The sequence below is a fragment of the Crotalus tigris genome, unplaced genomic scaffold (genome assembly GCF_016545835.1).
Source record: "Crotalus tigris isolate CLP2741 ecotype Arizona unplaced genomic scaffold, ASM1654583v1 scf7180000018944.1027768, whole genome shotgun sequence".
Lineage (NCBI taxonomy): Eukaryota > Metazoa > Chordata > Lepidosauria > Squamata > Viperidae > Crotalus > Crotalus tigris.
This window is the reverse complement of record NW_024097288.1, coordinates 365,660-387,655: the sequence shown is the minus strand read 5'-3', so window position 1 is coordinate 387,655 and position 21,996 is coordinate 365,660. Positions and strand designations below refer to the sequence as shown.

The window sequence follows — 21,996 nt, the reverse complement described above, 5'->3', positions numbered from 1 at the left end:
CCTGAAATTTCCCTAAAATGTATGTATTTGTGGGCTGGATTGCAGCTTTCCCTAGGCTCTGATGATTACAGATTATTCTTTGAATGACTTTGACAAAACTGTAATGATGCCTTACAGAAATGATTTCAGCATAGGATCTCTACATACAAGTATCTTTTTTTCTCTTGATTTAATACTATAATGCAGACAAAAATGTGGGTATTATTTCTTAAAAGAATATATGGTTACATGAAAAAGAACAGTTTATAGTAGCTGTAGCTACTGTATATACTGTTCCTTTAATGATAATTGTCAGGCTAGGTAATAGCATAGAGAAGGACCTGAAATGCACACCGAGCAGGTTAAAAAAATAGTATAAAAATGTACTGATCTCTTAAATGAAAACTGAAGAAATACACCCATGGTTTGCAAGCTGGGTAATTGGCATATTATGTTCTGCAATCCCATCACTTTTCACTGTCCTGAGAACTGTTTTTCTCCAGTAAAATGCAACCTTGAGAGACTCCAGTGCCATAAGGATGTGGTCACTATAGCTGACCACACCATAATTAACCATTAGTTCTTGAGCCACTTGGAACTAAACAACCTAGAAAAGCAGAATGATATAATCATAGAAATATGCTCAGATGATGGATTGGATCTTTGTCATCACTTCTACAGAGTGAGTCACAATGATACACTGGCACAATAAATTTGAACGGCAAATAATTACATGGATGGAATTATATTTTTTGCCAGGAAAGGGAGCAGAAGAGTGTGAATAGCAGAATAACAGAGTTTAACTTTCTGTTCATGTTGTCACTCTCCCTATCAAAATAGTGACAATTCAACAAAATAAATACAGTAAAAGTAGTCCTGGCATATTAATCCTGGAGTAGGAATGAATTTAAACTGATTTGGTAATTGACAATAGAGTAGAGTAGAGTAGAGTAGAGTAGAGTAGAATAGAATAGAATAGAATAGAATAGAATAGAATAGAATAGAATAGAATAGAATAGAATAGAATAGAATAGAATAGGAGTTAGAAGGGACCTTGGAGATCTTCTAGTCCAGCACCCTGCTCAAGCAGGAGAACCTATAGCCTCTCAGACAAGTGACTGTCCAGTCTCTTCTTAAAAACCTCCAGTGATGGAATGCCCATGATTTCTGAAGGCAAACTGCTCCACTGGTTAAGTATTCTCACTCTTAGGAACTTTCTCCTTAATTCCAGGTTGCTTCTCTCTTTGATCAGTTTCCAACCATTGTTTCTTGTCCTGCTCTCTGGTGCTTTGAAGAATAATTTGACCCCCTCTTCTTTGTAGCACCTCTCAAATACTGGAATACTGCTATTATGTCACTCCTATTTCTTCTTTTCTTTAGACTAGCCAAACCCAAGGCCTGCAGCCGTTCTTCATATATTTTAGTCTCCAGGCTTGGATCATCTCTGAACTTTTTCCAAGGTCTCAACGTCTTTTTTGTAGTATGGTGACCAAAATTCATTGCAGTATTCCAGGTGTGGTCTTACTAGGGTTTTATAAAGCGGTACTAATACTTCGCATGACCTCGATTCTATGCCTCTGTTTATGCAACCCAGGATTGTATTAGCTTTTTTGGCTGCTGCTGCTGTTGCACACTGCTGGCTCATAGTCAAGTGATCGTCCACTAGGACTCCAAGATCCCTCTCACAGTTACTGTTTTTGAGCCAGGTCTCACCTAATCTATACTTATATCTTTGATTTTTCCTGCCTAAATGTAAAATTTTGCTTTTCTCCACATTAACATTTATTTTGTTGGATAGGGCCCATTGTTCAAGTTTTTCAAGATTTTTTTGAATCCTGAGCTTGTCTTCTAGGGTGTTGGCTATTCCTGCCAGTTTAGTGTCATATGCAAATTTGATGAGTTCCTCTTCTATTCCATCATCTAAGTCACTGATAAAAATATTGAAGAGTACTGGGTCTAAGACGGAGCCTTGTGGTACCCCACTGCTTACTTGTCTCCATGTGGATGTTGTACCATTGAGGACTACTTTTTGAGTATGGTTTGTCACCCAGCTACAAATTCATCTGGATTTGTCTATTCCATCTTTTTCTAGTTTACCAAGCAGTAGATTGTGGTCTACTTTGTTCATGTCTTACTGAAATCTAAGTATGCTATGTCCACAGCATTTCGCTTTATGTGCCATCAAGTTGCTAAACCCATGCAACATTACTGAGTTTTGACACCAAAGGTAGTTGGTGCTGCTGTTGGGAGCACTTATTTTCCAGTGAATATGGAAATATGTGGACTTTTTTCCCATTTGCAACACAGGTCTCTGTAACAAAGACATGATACCCATCCTTTCATAAATTCTTTTTTGCCAGATGAGGGAGGTTGCGTATATTCTGTCTGAAACAGTTCAGGCTACCAATAGTATGCATATATTGAATTTCCAGTTAATATAACTTTGAATAAGCACACCCTTGATTATTTTAAAAGACATTATGAGTAAAACCATGGTGCACTCCATAAAAAAAATGATGGATCTCATTCCTCCAGGGCTAGAAAACATTTTAAAAGTTTATTGTTCTCTTCCCCCATAATCAGTTCTTTTTAATCTGGTGGTCCATTTATTTTTCTTTTTAGAAAAGAAAGCAACCCAAACATTTTAGTTCAACATAAATTAAAATGTGGCAATGAATGTGACCATACTGCATATTAAAGAAAATACAACTTTGCATTGTAAAATGAAATGCAGACTCCCGTGAGGGATGTAATGGGTTGTCAGAATAACCAGGAAGAACTCCAGCCAGGTCAATGATTGGACAGGAGGTATCTCAGTGACCACAAGGAATGGGACTGGAGAAAGCATCTCAGAATGGATCCACCTTGGAAAATAGTCAAGGTAGGGGACAAGTGTTTTCAGACCTACAACATTCTATTACTGTAACCTTTCGATAAAGATGATGTTAGTACTCATGGTTCTGAGTTTCTATTTGGATTACCTCAAAGGGCTAACATCAGCTCTTGAAGGAAATGCAATATATAAATCTGAGAAATAAATTATAATAAAATAAACTTTTGCTTGCTAAAGAATGCTGCATGTCAAGTAGTATCTTTACCCAGAAATTCAGATCTTTCATAAAGCATTTGTTTTGTTTATTGTTTTTGTTTAGTGTAGCCAGGTTTTTTTGCATAATTTTCCAGTAAGTATCATATAAGCTGTAAGAAGAGTAAGCAATTGATTCTAGATTGCTGTGTAATCTTTTTAATGCTGCAGTCTATGCAGTAACTGCACAATAAATACATGAATAAGTAAATGCAATCACTTTGAATGCAGCTATGAATAAAATAAAAATAAATATTTTTGGAACGGTCCTTACAATTGGCATGCCAAAAAAACCCATCTTTTACAAAATATTTCACGGGATCATCCATTTTCCAGATGTCCTGGAACTATAATTTTTAGAATTTCAATCAGTACGTTGGGTGGGAATTCTGGAAGTTGTGCTTTCAGCACATCTGGAAATGCCCAGCTGAGTAATTACCACCCCAAACACACATCATCCCATTAATATAATAATCTTGAGGATAATCAGAACTGACATTGGTATCTTGATGTTTGGGATAACTTTCAGGTTTCTGGCAGAATTTGTCACTGCTATTATTGGATCCCCTCTTTGGTTACTTGTTTTAATTGTCTGGGACTCAAGGAGCACTTCCAGTTGGATCTAACTGCTGTTGTATTTTATCCAACACTTCCTCTTTCTTGGGGTGGATGGGAAATGAGAACTGTCTATCCAGCCCCATTTGTGTTTGGGGCACTGCTAGTTCTAGCCATCAGTCACAGGGAGCCTTCTGGGATCTACTGAATAAGAATTGTGGCTCAAAGAGGCCACTTTTCTGAGAAGCCTTCAGATTTATAAACTGGAAATCCTAATAACGTATGTCTTTATGTAAAGCCTCAGCACACAAAAAGTCATAGCTGAATCATAAATAGTGCTTTTCCCAAGTTATTTATAATATTGTCTTTCAAATTAGGATGCTCTTTTCCCACAGATGATATATTTTGCCACAAGGGAGCATGCCATATTACAGAAATAAATGTAAAATGTGAATGTTGGTATTTCAGTACCCAGAATTACCCTGCTTCGTTCCCACTTGTTATTGGTATAAAAGACTATCTAGAAAAGCCCTGAGAAAAATGTTTAAGTTTCCCATATTCCTATGGCACTGGCTGATAGAACTGATGCTAAACATGTGGAAAACACTTCAGAGAGATTTATTCACTGTGTGATTTGATTTTTAAAACAACATTGCCCAAAGTGAAGTCAATAATACTCTGCGTATTAGCTCATAAACTTTCATCTTTGCTATGTAGCTCTTGAAAACATAGTCTCTCTTAATATAAATGTTCATGAAACTACATTCACAGAGATCAGCACAATTGCATAAAACCTCTAACCACAGCCAAACTCAAGTAACTCAAGTGGAATTATTGTTGGATTTGAGGCATTCCTTTGGTTTTTGACAAATTTTTTTCCTTGATTTTCACATGGCCTATTTCACAGCCTTTGTTTAAGATTCTGCTTTTCAAGAGCACTTAATGTCCCCAACAGCTGAGCAGCATGGAAGAGAAACTTCCTATGAAAAGAAAAGCTACCTTTCATGTTGAAAAGTGGCTATTTAAGAGTAGCCTTACTCAATGTAATACTTCCTTGTTGCTTGGGATTACAGTTTCCAGAATTCCCAGGAGTCATAGCACCAGTATAGGCCTATGAAAATTTACTGACAAAGACAATTTTAAACTATCAAAAATTTAGCATGTGGGACAACAATTGATCTTGCAAGCCAAAAGATTTGTGGTCAGAATATGAACTGGCATTACCTGCCAGTTTTTTTAACATATGTACCCATAGTTTAAATTCAAGGTTGAAATCTCTGTCCTGTTTTTCACCTCTAGCTCAAATTAAATGCTGAGCTTTCATCTTTTTTTCCCCCTTAGAGCAAGCATGTTTATGAGGGCTTAGTACAAATACCTTACTCGCATCAGAGGTTAAGTTAGGGACTTCATGAAGAAGTAACAATGCAAATGCATTAAATATTTTCTTCCCACAAATGTCAGCAGAACAGCTGTGGTTTAATTATAGTCTCCAAGTTTTGTGTGCTTACTGTACGTATGTGTATGGTTTTAAAAAAAAGCCACAGAACCCCATTCAGACACCTGGATATTTGCCCAAACTTTATCTCTCCCAGGGAAAGCTAAGATGAAAGCTAGACATCCTTCACAATAGTTTCTTCTTCCCATGAAACTTCAAAAGATTTGCTCCTGTCTAGTCTAGGTCTTGTTCTTATCTATGATAGCTTGACAAGCTTTCAACTCACAAGATACCCTATTCAGCCACAACTGGGTTTTAGAAGAAGCAAAAAGAAAAAGAAAATCAGATACACAGTGTGATCTCTTCGTCTCAAATATCAAGTTGCATTTAGAAAGTTGGGTAGATGTAATGTAGTGTACGCTAGTATTAAACTTATTACTGTATTTATATAAAATTGAATCATGACAATGCAGGGCAAGTTTAAATAATCCTGTTACAAAGAAGTCTATTTTCTATGAGTGAAAATAATAATCTGTAGCAATGGAATAATAAGGAAGTAGCACCTCAATAAATTATTCTAATATCATGTTCAATATGCAATGAGTCACTCCCTCTTTTTTTTAAATCTTTTAAACTTTTGGATTCCCTAAGTCCAGTATCTCTCTTTAGGAGTGGGCTTCTTTCCCTTAAAAAAAAAAGGCAAACCCATAGAGAATTGAGATTCCTATGCGATACATACATTTTACATTTGTATTCATATATAATACATTTTTAAAATTACAGTTTAAATTGTTTCTACTTTTAATCTTTATAATCTGAGATGCTTCTTTGATATATTTTACATTTGTATTTGCCTCATCCTCCATCATCCATGCTGTATTATCTGCCCTAAACTTCCTAGGCTCGTGGTAGCAAACCTATGGCAGGCGCGCCATAGGTGGCACGCAGAGCCCTCTTTGTGGTCACGCGCAGCGTCGCCCCAGTCCTAGGCCTTCAGCTGGGCTTTATAAAACCTTTTTGCTTTAGGCCTTTGCCGCCGTGTGCAAAAAAAAAAAAAGTTCAATCAATCAATCAATTTCAACTTCTCGCGGGAAAAAAAAGATCTCACAAAGTTGGAATTGATTGATTGAACTTTTTAGTCCCACCCAGTCTGCCGTTACCACTGCAGCCACGCCCACTCAATGGGCCATGCCCACCTGGCACCTGATGATACATCAGTGGGTTTTGGGTTGCAGTTTGGGCACTCGGTCTCTAAAAGGTTCGCCATCACTGTCCTATGCAGTACATTAAAACTTAGTTAAGTGCATTTTTCTGCCCATGGACTAGTATTCACAATCAGTAATTATATAAAGCAGCAATTTCCAACCTTTGGGGCATCAGGGACCGGTTTCATGGAAGATATTTTTTTCACAGACCAGGGAGAGGGGGATAGTTTTGGCTTTACTCACTCGCCTGCCGCTCAACTCCAGCTGTGTGGCCCAGTTCCTAAAGGCCACAGAATGATACCAGTCTGTGGTTCAGGGGTTGGGGACCCCTGATATAAAGCATTCTGTTCTACTGTTCCTAACTTACTCTGAATCCACAATGACAATGTTGTATTTACACTTCCCATCTTCTTTTTCCACAAGTGCAATGGATAGGAAAATTTTTAGAAATTGCCTAGATGTTACTACCTAACAAATTTGCAGACCGTGAGAATTTACAGTTAAAGTTTATATTCTAGGATATTATATTCCTGAACAGCTAAAAAAATGAAGAGCCAGTATAGCAGTGGCTCCCAAACTTTTCTATACCCTGCACCCCTAGAACATTTCTTTTTTTCTATAAATTTTATTGATTTTTCTAATACAACATTCACATATTTGAAAAGCAACGTGGCGGCTGGGTTATAATAATTCAATTACGTACAGATATCATTAGTACAGATTTCAAAGTATTACCATAAACATTTCCTCTCTTTTTCCCTTAATAAATACTGTTCATATGTAAATTAACACAATTCTTATTCTATCAATCACGTAAAACATAGTTTTCTTACATATATCAATAGTTTTAGTTTGTATATATTCTAATTATTTTAACATACAATCTTTTAGACAATCAATGACCTGATAAATTTTTCCATTTTTAATTTCCACTAATATTTAAATTTAACGTTTGATATTTATCATTCCCATTTTAAGTACTCTCAATTCCTCTATCACCATTCCTCACAAAATCTAATATTCAGAATACACGTCTTATCAATTTAACTTCTCGCCTTCTATATCAACAAATTAATAATACAATATGATATTCTTATTTTCTGCTACTTTTCGAATTTCTTAAATTAGTGATCAAAATTTATTTTTCTTTCAATATTTCATATTTCCTCTCTCTTCCTTTGTATCTGCTATCTCATGTCTGAATTATTAATTTTTGTTTTTAACGTTCCATATGGACATGTTTATTACTTTCATCAATAGATTTTTAGCTTATCTATATCCTATTCACCTTTACATGACCTTTATACACAAATTTCTTTCTTTATACACAAATCAATATTCAAATTTAGCTATTAGTATTTATGCTACTAAATTTTAATGGCCAAAAGCTTTCCTTTATCTCAGTTCATAGCAATATCTTATATTCAACATACACGTCTTATCTATTTAAATATATTCTATTTTAAATTTTCATAAGACGGTCGAAACTCCATTCTTCTTCAGTCTTATTCTATCTTTTTTTCTTTGCCAAGTCACCTTTCATGTCCTTATTTTTGGGTCATCTAACTAATCTTCTTGTATTGTCATATATGTTATTTGGCGTTGACAAAACCATCCGGTCACCATTTTTTTGAGAGGGCTAGTAGATCTGGCAGGTCGTCTCTTTATTTTTCCAATTGATGTGGTTGTTCTCAATTGTTTATCTTCTCTTCCAACTGTTCTTTTTCTGGATCCTCCAATTCCTTCTGATTTATATAGGAAACCTTTCCTTTTTCCATGTTATTGGTATCTTTTCTGGGTTTTCAAATGTCAGTATTTGTTGAGCAGTTAATTTTTCTGGCATGGTATTTAAATGTTCCAGTTTTTCTATTGTATTTTGTACAGATGGTTCTTTAGTTGTGGTCAAAGTTTGAGCTTTCATATCCGGGCTCTCTTTTTGTTCTTTTCTTTAGCCTCTTAATTCTTCATCGGCTGTGATAAAAGTTTGAATAATTGTTTTCAACATTAAAAAAATTTGTTGATCTTTATCCATAAGGAAATTCTGTTCCTGATCTTCCATATTGGTATTTTAGACTAGAGGCTTCACAATTAAGAAATCCAAAAGAAAGAAAATGTTTTTTTGTTTTGTTTTTTTTTCTGAATAAGAAGCACCATGAAGCTTTTCACAGCTATTATTTCAAAACTTTCAAGGTTACATATGTCTTATCTGCTTTCTGGGCTGTCAGCCAAATAACAGATTGAGATACCAAGTTTGACCACAGGGTGTTGCCTCTACATTTTAAAGTTTCCCTTTGAATCCCAGATTTTTTTTAATTTTTTTTCAGCTTTTCTTCTTGTTTATAAGGAAAAACCCAGATTTTCAACAAAGAGATAGTAAAAAATAAAGAGTAAAAAATCTTTTAATCCGCAAGTTTTAGGAAATAAAATTCCAATTGGGATCCAGTTATTTTTTCAACGTTTTAGAGACTCTCCTGGGGAGTCGGTCGCTGCTCTTTCTAGAGGGAGGGCTAAAGTCTCCCTTCTCTCACCATAGGGGGAAAAATGCTTAGCAGCTTATGCAGGTACAAAATGTAATTAGGGTGTAAAAGAGGTAAATCTCACCCAGTCTCTTCTGTGCTGCTTTAAAGTTGCCTGGTGAAAAGTGTGACTTTGGCTGTCTGCAGCCTAGGGATGGGCCATATTTCTATGGTGGTCCTTTCATCCGCTGATTTGGAGGGATCACCAGCTCCAGCGGGAGAGTTGCTGCTCTCCTGAGATCCAGTGAGAGACTCTCCTTGCTGGTTGCCTCTTCGGGATGACTTTTGGCCCTTTTCAAGGTTCCCCCAGTGATCTGAAACTGAATGGGGGAGAGATAGCAAGTCTCCCAGCTGTCCATGGCAGCCACGCGGCAAAATGGAAGTCTCACCCCTAGAACGTTTCTGATATATTCTCGCACTCCTTACAAAAGTTATATAACAGCAATGAATTATGCACATACACTATAATTTTGAAAACCCAAGTTTTCGTATCCCTGGAATATTGTCTCGCATCTCCAGGGGGTGCGAGCACTCCCAGCTGGGAACCACTGCAGTATGGTTTGATGAGATTTAAATAGTTTTTTCCTTGAATCAGAATCGTTATATTAATAATTTGGTATTTGGTATATACAGTATTTAATTCCCATACATGGGAGCTGTTAATGCAGAGGACAGAAAGAAGAGAGCCATTTTATATACTAAATGAGATATTAGCTAATGTAAATTATATATTTGTCTTAAGTGTGGAAACTGCCCTGAGCGTTTCTGCTGGTTCTGTTGTACAATAACTTCCATTGTCATTCACTTTCCTGGGTCAAGTAAAAGTTCAATATCCTAACAACGTATACATGAAATCATTTTCTTTTATTTTTATTCTATTTCACTCAAGAACCATAATTCCTAATATTCAGCAGCCATGAGAGAGTGTCAAACTGGTGACCCATGGGCCGGATGCGTTACACACAGGCCACGCCCACCACAGCTTCGCAAAAGCAAAAAACACTGTGATATGTCATGATGCATTAATAGAGGGTAATAGAGTAATCAAGATCACATGAAGTTCTAGTACTGCTTTACAAAGCTTAGTAAATCACACTTAGAATACTACATCCAGTTCTGATTACCACAATATAAAAAAGATGTTGAAATTCTGGAAGAGTGCAGAGAAGGGCAACAAAAATGATTAGGGGCTAGAGGCTAAAACATACAAAGAATGATTACAGGAATTGGGTATAACTAATCTAATGAAAAGAAGGATTGGGGGAGACATAACAGTGTTCCAATATTTGAGGGGCTCCTACAAAGACGAGAAGGTCAAACTATTTTCCATAGCACCAAAAGGCAAGATGAGAAATGATGGATGTAAATTAACCAAGGAGAGAAGCAATTATAACTAAGAAGAAATTTCCCAACAATGAGTGAAATCAACTAATGCAGGGGTGTCAAACTGCTGGCCCGCAGGCTGGTTGCATCATGCAGATGCCATGCTCCAGCAATGTGAAAAAAGTCACACACAGAGAGACAGACAATCAAACTTGGTTTTTAAAAGGCAGAATTTTGACTACAATCAAGAGATGCATGGGCAATCCTTGTAACCATTTGTCAGCAATGAATTTCAAGATAAACTAATTGTTACAAGTACGGTAAGCATAAAGCAGAGCATAGGTACCATTTTTATCTTATTCTGACAACATTCAAGGACAGTTTTAGGGTGTGTGCTCTTGTAATTATGCTACTAACAATTTCTGTTTTGAAGAGATTATAGGCATAGTCAAAACATTGCCTTGCCACAGACAGTGCCCTTTACTTTTTAGATTTGTGAACCACAACATCTATACAAAGATAAAATTCATAACCTCTGCTACTGGTTTTCATGTATTTTGTTCCAGCCTTAGCATATTTCATTCATCTTTAGTCTGTCCCCATCTTACATTTTCTTCTGATGTAAGGTTTTGAAGTTATCTTTTCTGAAATTACCTACACTGCCACTATCAAAAAGTTCAGGGATTGTGAATTTTCATTAGTGATTCCCATCTCACTAATGTTTCTCTAGCCTAAGTTGTGGTTGTACTTAAAACCTTATTGGCCTTCAAGTGTGGTCTTAAATCTCAAGAACATGGGCAAAATCATTTGTTGCTATCTGGTCATATGAAAATAACCACATATTTATTTTTTTACTTTGAATCCTATTTTCATTATTTAAAGCAGATGTAGAACATGCAATTGCCTGCCTTGTAGGAGCTAATTTTGAAGGCAAGGTGGTCTAAAGCCCCCTACTCCCACACACAACAGAACAAAACAGAAATGAAAAGGACTACTGCATGCATTGTGTAATTTTACAATGTACAATGGATCTTCTCAACCCTTATAGACTAGGACAAAGTGAACTTATGTGTAAGATAACACCCCTCTCCCCTTCTCCCTAGGAACAAGTCCACCATTTACAGCTCCACATAGACTTGGAACTCCTGCTAAAGCAGTGGGTAGTAACTATGTTAGAGAGGTTACTCAGATCTGGTGCTGTATCAACTGCATGCTTATTGTGAAGTCCCAACTACAATGACTCACACTCTTGCCACCTCAAAGTTACATTACTGCAACACTTTACATGGGGCTATCTTTGAAAAAAGAAGTCTGAAATCTCAATTGGTCCAAACTGCAGTCAATGACTGGAGAGCCATTTGTCCGAAATGGTGTAGGGTTTCCTGCCTGAGCAGGGGGTTGGACTAGATGACCTCCAAGGTCCCTTCCAACTTTACTACTGTTACTATTACATTGTGGTTTAAGGTCCCACATGGCTTGGCTCCTGAGGTGTTATTAATGTTCACTGGTTTAACAGTATGTCTTCTCTGCATTTGCCCCTATGCTCTGGAATATTTGCATACCAAAAATATAATGCTCTAAACTTATTCACTTTTTGCACATTGCTTGAGACCAGCCTGTTTCACTCAGGGTTTGAAACTTAATGGAGTATGCGCTATGTTATAGATAAAGTTATTTGCTCATTTTTTTGTTTGAATCTTTTTCTATTTTGTAAACTGCCTTGATTCCTATGGAAACGGGAGGTATATAAAAGAATGTAGTAAATAACTTCAACATTTGCTTCATCCAAGAAGAAAAGCTTGAGGCTATTTGATCTATATAATAAGTTATGTTTCCCTTACATTGAGAATGATATTCCATGTATATTCAGATATATTTTTCATTTCAAATATAATTAAAATTCTATTGTTTGATAATGAAAGCTATTCATCTTTCATAAGTGAAAATTGCTAAAATGATGTTTCTAGCAAAATACTGCCTAAAATAGATAACTGAATTTTCATGGTTTTGCATTGTGTATATCATTAATTATAGTAGTTGTCTGACTGAGCAATTGACAGTATGTCAAAGAAGGCATGTATTGCTGACATCATCAAATTCTATGTCCTGTGTGAAATGACATTTTGATTTGTTTTATAGCTTTTCAAACAAAGACACACTTTCAGTTAAAAAATCAAAACAAATATCCAGCTGTTCCAATATTTTAAGGGTTATGTTGCCTACTGTTAATGAGCAGTGCTCACCAGATGGTTGACTAATTTACATCCCTATTTACTTATTTTATGCCAAAGCATAAAAAAAAAAAAAAACCTGAAGGGGGGGAAAGAAAATGTCAGGCTGATTTAAAAAAAAAAAAGTTTATGTGATTCAAATTATATTTAAAAGAGCTTACATGCTAATAATCCTCTGAACACTTGGTCACATTTTTCAGGTTCATGTATCAAACTACAAATTCTATGAGCAGCATATAAAGCGGTCCTAAAAACAGCAGCATACAAAACCTGATAGGATTTTTCAAAGAGGCCAAATCTGTTGGGTTCAATCTTCTATGATTAAATGCAATAGCAACCTTCACAGGAGAATATATCCTGCATGATCAAGGTTTATATTCATGGGGAGATGTATAATCATGTACATTTTGCCTATAAATCTTCTCTACAACTTCAGAAAAAATAGACATTGTAAGAAGAGAGCCACAGCAGATGTTTCTTATAAACGTCTGTACATTTTTTTAACATATGAAGAGAAAAGAGATGGAAGGGCTTTTTTCATGTCCCTATTAATGTGCTTTCCTCCTATCCATAAATTGGGAGAAAAATGTATCAATTTAAAATGCAGTGCCCTCACAAATTATCTTTACCACACCTCCGCAGTGCTACCATTAGATAGCTTCAAGACAATAATTTGAGGTAGCAAGAGGAGAATTCCTGCTATCTTTTCCTGTCCCACCCAGTTGGAGAACCATAACAAATTACTGTACTGAATCTGTGATAGGGGTGGACTGAGGCTTCAAGCCTTGTTTTTAAAATAAAAGTTAAAATTAATAATGTTTAAATATCATCATCATTGTGAAGTACAAATGACTAGGCTCAAATTATCCTACTTTGTGGTACATTATGTGAAGACATAGCTCTCTGGAAAGGCTCCAGTGCTGGGAAAGGTGGAAGGAAAGAGAAGAGAGGAGGAAACAGCAAGGTGAATGGACTCTGTTATAGAGATGATGGCTGCACCACTGAAAGACCAAATTAGGGACAGATTATTTGTCTATAAAGTTACTAAGAGTCAACTCTGACTTAATTTTTTATTATGTACTGTGTGCTTGTTCTGATGGGACTGCTGATCTCCTGGGAGTCCTAGTGAATTATGAAATAATTACTGTAAGTTTGAATCAGTACATTTCTTTTACAGAAATAGAAGACATTCATGTCAACCAAGCCTCCTCAGAACTTTCTGGGCGATGAGAAGAGTGATTTGAAATACAAAACACTCAAGCTTTGTACAAAAGACTGGGCGCTATCTAACAAAATGAAATTCAACGGTGAAAAAAGTAAGGTTCTACATTTAGGCAAGAAAAACCAAATATACAGGTATAGTATAGGGGGTACATTGCTCAATAGTAGTAACTGTGAGAGGGATCTCGGAGTCCTAATGGACAGTCACTTAAATATGAGCCAGCAGTTTGCTGCAGCTGCCAAAAAAGCCAACACAGTGCTAGGCTGCATTAACAGAGGGTTAGAATCAAGATCACGTGAAGTATTAATACCACTCTACGATGCCTTGGTAAGACCACACTTGGAATACTGCATCCAGTTTTGGTCACCACAATGTAAAAAAGATGTTGAGACTCTAGAAAGAGTACAGAGAAGAGCAACAAAGATGATTAGGGGACTGGAGGCTAAAACATATAAGGAACGGTTGCTGGAATTGGGTATGTCTGGTTTAATGAAGAGAAGGATGAAGGGGGACATGATAGCAGTATTCCAATATCTCAGGGGCTGCCACAAAGAAGAGGGAGTGAAGCTATTTTCCAAAGCACCTGAAGGCAGGACAAGAAGCAACGGATGGAAAGTAATCAAGGAGAGAAGCAACCTAGAACTAAGTAGAAACTTCCTGACAGTTAGAACAATTAGCCAGTGGAACAACCTGCCTCCAGAAGCAGTAAGTGCTCCAACACTGGAAGTTTTTAAGAAGAGACTGGACAGCCATTTGTTCAAAATGGTATAGGGTTTCCTGCCTGAGCAGGGGGTTGGACTTGATGACCTTCAAATTCCCTTCCAACTTTATTATTATTATTATTATTATTATGGATCATCGCACAGTCAGCCAGATGTTCAGACTGGATTTGGCATTTTGTCTACCTATCAAGTCCTTACCCAGGACCTGGGATAGGCAGATGTGGATGTTTGATGGTATTACAGGTATCGTTGCAGGATGGAAGCAGTTCCTAGTAAGGCCGCCTTTTGCAATTGACTAATAGCGAATTTGTCAATGCCAAATTGGGGATTGCACCCAAGGAGCCTATCACTATTGGTACTACCCTTGCTTGCTTTTGCCACAGTCTTTCTATTTCTATTTGTATTATTATTATTATTATCGATCATCGCACAGTCAGCCAGATGTTCAGACTGGATTTGGCATTTTGTCTACCTATCGAGTCCTTACCCAGGACCTGGGATAGGCAGATGTGGATGTTTGATGGTATTACAGATATCGTCGCAGGATGGAAGCAGTTCCTAATAAGGCCGCCTTTTGCAATTGACTAATAGCGAATTATTATTATTATTATTATTATTATTATTATTATTATTATTACTACTACTACTACTACTACTACTACTACTATTATATAAGCTTGAGACAGAATCTCTGAATATTTCTGTTTTGTCTGTGTCCAATTTTCCAGGGGAATACAGGTTTTTTCCCTCCCATGCACCATTTTACGTCTGTGTGTGTGTGTGTGTGTGTGTGTGCGCGCGCGTGCATTTACAATCTCTCCAGCACATGTGTCACATATACATTATATGCTGCATATACACAAACAGATCAAATAGCAGATAATTGATCTACTGTTCTATGAGTTTAATATTCCAGTATGAGAATGGAATATAGTCTCACAGATGAAGCACCTGATGTCTGGCAATCAGTTGGAGTAGGAGCATTCCCACAGCAGATCTGCATGGCCAGCTAAAGCTAAACAGATCATTGTCCTTGACTGTGTCATCTCAAGTTCATCCCTGAAGTGTCTTTGATTGTCAGCTTGGGAAGTTTGTCTTGGGAGAAGATAGAAAATACCACTTCCAAACTACTATAGAACTGAAGACCATTGAAGGTTGACTCAGTAACAGGCTAGTTATGAGATGAAGGTAGCATCATGTAGACATAGCCTTAAAAATGATTAATAAAATACCTTTCAGTCACAAGAGGTAGCATGAGAATAAGCCATAAATCCAGTCGATATTGGATTTACATTCATTATTATATTTTTGCTAAAAGGCTAGCCTATTGGCAAACTCTTTGCACAATCATAAAAATCTATAAGTAGAACACAATCGTAATTCACTAATTAGAATACTTAATTTATAAAAAACAACGATAATTTCTAGATGTTTCTAGTGCCCTGAAATGGCCACAGAACGTGAGATGGGAATGTTATAGTCTCTACAACCCTATATTTTATCTTTTATCTTTGTTGTTAGAGTATTTTGTGGAATTTTTAAGGAGGCTAATGCCTTTATTTTCTCTACATGAAACCTCTGCTTTTAACTGGGAGAGGCATACTGTGACAAAATGCATTTTCATATGCAGTACTCCATGACAGAAAACAATGACATGAATTTGAACAAGGCTAGACCTTGTATTGTTTCTGTAGCCATAAGCAACAAATTTCATGTACAAACGCAAAAGAACAAAACATTTGTTCTCTGTGCAGATATTGCTATGTATATTAAAAAAAATAAAACCTGCAGAATGATTTTGACTTCTTAATGCTTTTTAAAAGATGAAGATATCATGACAAACACACTACTTATGAACCACTTCCAAATTAAACCAAGGATGTGTACAAAACAACCCATCACTGCACTGTATCCTTTTTTTTTCTTAAAAACTTATAGGGATGACATTGCAAATATTATAAGTAGATTATTGGAAATATAATTATCTCTAGGATATGGTAATTTTTTAAGACAAATGGTTGTCCAATCTCTTTCTTCTACAGTATACCATTTATTGAAATGGTAAAAGTGTTCCTGCCTGAGCAGGGGGTTGGACTAGAAGACCTCCAAGATCCCTTCAATTTATATTATTCTGTTATTCTGTTAAATGCTTTAGCTCTAGAAAGCTAACATCAACCAAACACTTTTTAGGTCAGATAATACTTTCAATATTCCTAGTGATTGGTCCTTCTAAGTCTATTTATAATTATTTAGAATTCTAGATGAACTAGTGCTGATTATTTCAATTATATTATGTCCTTTACCTAGCTTGCCCTAAACATTATATTACAGTAATAATGAATTCCTATAGAGAAAGAGTTTCCTTTCATCAAAATTTCTGATTAACTTTTTATGAGTACAGAAGAATAAGGTAGTACAGCACAAACAGACCAATTGTTTACCTTAGATCTGAAGGAATACAAGTATCTACTAAATAACCCAGTTTACTAATAAGAATGCTTAACGTCTTTATAGATTAGACATATATGTTTTAAAAACTTTCTGTGTAGATAGAAGCTTTCCAGTTGCCACTGCAGCTAGTTCCTAGAAGAGATATTGTCAGAAGGATATCCTGTGTACCTTTGCTTGCCTTCAGTTCACTAATAATTGACCCCAAAGTGCAGGCATATGCACACAGCTTTAATCCCCAACTGAATATCTGAATCAGGGGAAAATCTGGAATTACTTGTAAGGTATTTTGGTTTCTAATGCAGCTGTTACAAGTGTTGTATTTGGCAAGGGAACAAAAAAAAAAAAGGCGCTGCATACCAATTTCGTGAGCCACTGTAAAAGCCGCATGGAGGCCGTCATCTTCAATCACTGCACAGCTGCGCTCAGGAGAGCATATGGTTCCAACGTCAGCCATTCCCAGAGTATCACATGAATGATGCCCACATAAATCCTACAAGGGAAGGAAGGGAAAGAAAGCATTTGAAGCACAGTTTGCACCCACAGGGCCTGATAGTTTTGAACTGCAGTCTGATTACCAACAGTAAGGCCAAATAAGCATTATAGCCAAGATAAGGACAAATTCATCAATAGCTATGTTTTGGAGCATCCTGTCAAAAGATGGTGCCCTGCAAATGTGTTGTGACTGAAATTCCTAGCTAGGAATCCTAACAAGAAGTCAAGAGAAATTATATTTCAATGGTCTAGAGCACTAGGCTAGGGGAATCTGCCTTTGGACTTTTCCTTCAAGGACCACAAAATCCTAACTGCTGGTTGCCAAAATCAAACTGAAACTGTTCATTTATTGCAAAGAGTAATGCCACCTCTTGAATTAGTTGCCTTCATTTATACAATTATTATTTTAAGAAATCAATGTTCCAATAAATTGTAGCATTTGCAATGGTGTATTGGAGGGAAGACTAATTTCTGTGTATGCAATTCTAGACCAGGAACAGTATTACAATGTATTTGTAATGCAATGATGATTGCTGATGAAGGTCAGTACTGATAACCTTATACACTATAATCCTTCCTGAGCCTTTCCTATAGATAATCTCCAACTTGAGATTCTTTTATACAGAATATAAAAGAAAAGTTTTTGTTGGGACATTCCCCTTCTTTTCTTCTAACATCTTCTAACTCGTTAATCTCAGGTAAGAAGAATGACATCATTGTGTTTAATGATTATTACAGCTGGAAGGCCTAAGTTCAGTATGATTTAGAAACATGATTGGAATACAGTCACTGAACTCACTTTAGTGTCAACTTACATGATAAGGAGCTGATGAGATAACAAAATCATTAAGAATACTGGAAGATGAAGGCGTGCCTCTGAATCCTCGTGATTGCATGAATAAACCTCTGTAGTTGCTTTTTTCCTAGGCCTGAAAGAGTATGATTGGCCCAATCATTTAGCTGGCTTCATGCCTAACGCAGGCTTCTCAGTGTCCTGGTTTCTAGCTTGGTACCTTAACCACTCCATCAATTTCCATATAAACAATTTCCATATAATAATAAAATAGGAGAAAAAGGAGAATACAATTGTCTCTGGTGGACAAGGCATAAATTATGCATATATTCATAAAGAAAGTTGAGCATTTATGTGCAGTGATTCTGTCATATTTTAATTTTATATTAAATCATGTCTTTTTTTCCTTCCCATAGGGAAATTTAGCAATTATAAGTAAAAATGCAATAAATGGACACTAAATGGCAATTCGGAACATGTAATGTTATTATGACGTTAGGAGTTATTATTCAGTGCTTAATTGTGTTATTTGTGAGTTCCACAAAAGTAAGGACTAATTATTTGTGAATGGTTAAATCAAAGAGTAGGACTGTTTAACTGTACTAGGAATATGAATATATATGAAATGTATTAAAATTTCCTAATCTGCAGCGTTTGCTGTCTAGTACTCCTGGAGATATGAAAAGTCTGTTTGGGCTGGGAGAGAATTTATTTCATCAAATATATTATAAAGTAATTACACTTTGTGGACATCTGTGTTAGCAAAACTGTTCTTTATATTTTTGCTGCTTCAAAGTGAGCATCTTTTAATGAAACATACTTGTTGGCTTGTGGCTATCTTTTCTTGACTGGCAGGGAAAAAAATGGTCCCTGTTGATTTGATATTCTTGGCCAAGGAAAACATTCTGGAAAGATGGCAGATGGGTAAAGCTTAGGTACTAAGAAGAGAGATGAACTCTTCCTGGCACAATTGGTACTATGCAATTATTTAGCCAACATGAGAATTTCTTCTGCTACATACTTTCCTAAATGTGGATGCAAAAATGTAAATATATAAAATAACAATGAGCAAAAAAAAACATTAAAAGAAAAGCCTTTTGAGTACTTTCAAAATTAACTCCATTTTAGAGATAAACGATAATAAAACTATGCATTCTTTATAATTAACTTTTCCACTGTATTTGTTTAACAGTCTTGTGAAGCAATATTGTAGTGCTATCTTGCTCTGACTTGTCTTTCAAAATAAGGATCTGGTAAAAATACAACTTAAGGACAACCTGCATCCCTGATTTTTATACTAAATATAGCACTGTATATCATTAGATATCCTTATTAATTTAATGAATGTTTAAAAGGAAAATACGACTTATATAGGATCAATGATGCTTGCCTTCAGATGGCATACAAGAAAATATAATGTAAGAATAATTTATCCAAATTCTGTAATTCTCCCCATGAAATATGAACTGGCAACCAATACTTATTCTGAAACGGAAGTAAATAATTTTGATTCTTTTGTGATTACATGACAGGATGACAGGTGGGGGGAAGAGCGCACAGGCTTATCATGAGGCTAGGTTAATTCCTGACATGCTAAAACATGGCATTCCACAAGATCAAGATGCTGCAACTTGGACACATATGGATTAACTTAACTTGAATTTATCACCCATAGAAAAATGGAATAAGTTAATCATAATACAAGCCTTCATGATATTAGGAATTTATCAAATATACTTTTATCTTAAAACATAAGGGAATATTAATGAGCACCTTAATATTCAGATGGCCATCATTGAATGATGTTTAATTCAGGAATTGTTCAAAGTTAACAGTGGAATGAGGGGGGCTTTTGACTGGCCTTTATTATTGTGGCAATTGCAGGATCTCTGCAATCATGTGATCATGATTCAAGGGCTTGGCAACTGGCTCACAATCATGACATTGCAGCTTCCCACAGTCATGTGATCACCATCTGTAATGGTTTTGGACAGGCAAAGTGAATAGGAAACCTGGCAGGAAGTCACAAATGGTGATCATATAACTGGGGGCACTGCGGCTACATGGAGTTCACCTAACAATGACACCTGCCACAGTGCCATCATAAGTTGGGGCAGTCACATGACATTGCATATTATGGCCATGTCACTTAGTGATGAGTTACCAGTTCCAATGATCATCATTAAGCAAGGACTAATTGTAGCTGCAAAATGCAAGTTTATGTTGCAATTACAGGATTATCATTTCCATGTTACATAAATAATTATTCCAATTAACTATGAACTGATCAAAACCTCATTATGAGTATTATGTTCACACTTCAAATTCAGATAAATTGGTGTGAGTTAAAAAAGAAAAAAAGACAAAAAATATTAAATGCTAGAAACTAAATCTATGATGAAAGATTAAATTTGGTAAATTTACTCTTTTAAAAAAATGAGAAAAATGAAATGCAACCTTGTTCTTTATCATTCAAATACTGAATAATGTACTTGAAAGTACATGAAATAATCTGGATGAAAGTCATCCTAGAGTCCTGTAAAAGTTATAATGGAGGAGCAAATGCTCAAAGGCTGCTCACCATTCCTCATTTGTTGAATTCTGCAGGGCTCCTATCATTCTGTGGTACTGCTAATTATAGCAAATGTATATTCCATACACAGTCTATGTAAGTATATGTTTATACACTGTATATTGTATAAGTATGTATGTGTGTGTCTACTATACAATCTAGAACTTTAAGGTCACAGCTTTTTTGTGAGCAGAGCTTATTCTTTGTGTTTCTACAGAAATACGTTATATGACTGTGCAAGATGTTTCTTGCCCCCAAAGTGAATGGGAGAATGCCTCATTATTCACAGCAGAGGCTTGAGAGTCAATCTGCAGTATGTTCAAGAATGGCTTACGACAGTAAATGGGGCAAAACTCTGATTAAAAGCAGCACCTGTGAAAACAGTTCAGATGCTCTCTAGGAGTCATTCCAATCATGCCAATTCCATTCTTTATAGAATATGTCGTTAAGTAAGTGCCTTTTCAATAATGTTTTTACAAGAAACCGGCCAGAAAATCTATCAGCAGGTTGCCTTATTTCTTCAAATCCTAGATTATCTTGTTTCATTCAAAGATTTCTTTTACTAATTTACCACTTCCATGAAAATTACATACACCAATAGATGATATTATTAATATCCTGCACAGTAGTGATGCTTAGCCACCAATGTGTAACCTCTTAGTGAATTTTTATTGAATTTTACAAAATGTAGACAGAGACTTTGAGACTCTGTTTTTAAATTACTGTTATTCTATAGTTGTCCATATCTTTCCACAACTGCATTTGTTCAACTTCATTCAAGAAAGTTGTTAGATTTGGCATATTATATTGCTGAATTTAGGAAGCAGTCAATGTTTGACCTCTTTAGAAAAACTGGATAATCCATTTTAATTAAAATTAAATTTAATTACATCTGTTGTTGTATTTAAAAAAACCTCATGGTGCCCTGTTTGTTATGTCCAAATCTTTAAAAATTAAAGTGACTGCTAGTTTAATGCAACTCTCTCTGACCTTTACATGGTTGCCTATGGGAGTATCCAATGTGAACGCTTCATTGATAGAAGTGTTCTAATAGGCTTTTACTAAGTGGGAAAGAATAATTATTTAGTTTTCTCTGTCTTTTCCCCATTTCCACTGATCAAGTGCAAAAAAACAGGTGATCCGAGTAGACCAGTATACACATAAACACACATTTGGCACCCATTATAACACCATACTCTGTTGGGAAAATCAGGCATCCAACATTTCCACAAAGCAGATAAAATATCTATTACTGTAATACTATATATTATTAACTATTATGTAGTATGGAATTATTAGGATAAGAATTGAGGCCTTTGAAGTATGGTGCTGGAGAAGATTCCTGCGAGTCCCCTGGACTGCAAGGCGATCAAACCGGTCAGTCCTAGAGGAGATCAACCCTGACTGCTCTTTAG

At 36.0% G+C, this 21,996-nt stretch overlaps 1 protein-coding gene across 1 annotated transcript in view; it reads right to left on the bottom strand.

Moving 5' to 3' along the window:
• ADAMTS5 (ADAM metallopeptidase with thrombospondin type 1 motif 5) overlaps positions 1 to 21,996 on the bottom strand; it is a 48,675-nt gene that overhangs the window by 17,408 nt on the left and 9,271 nt on the right. Inside the window, exon 2 of the mRNA XM_039357760.1 lies at positions 17,082 to 17,214. Within this exon, the coding sequence (XP_039213694.1) occupies positions 17,082 to 17,214 (133 nt within the window). The remainder of the gene's footprint in view (positions 1 to 17,081; positions 17,215 to 21,996) is intronic.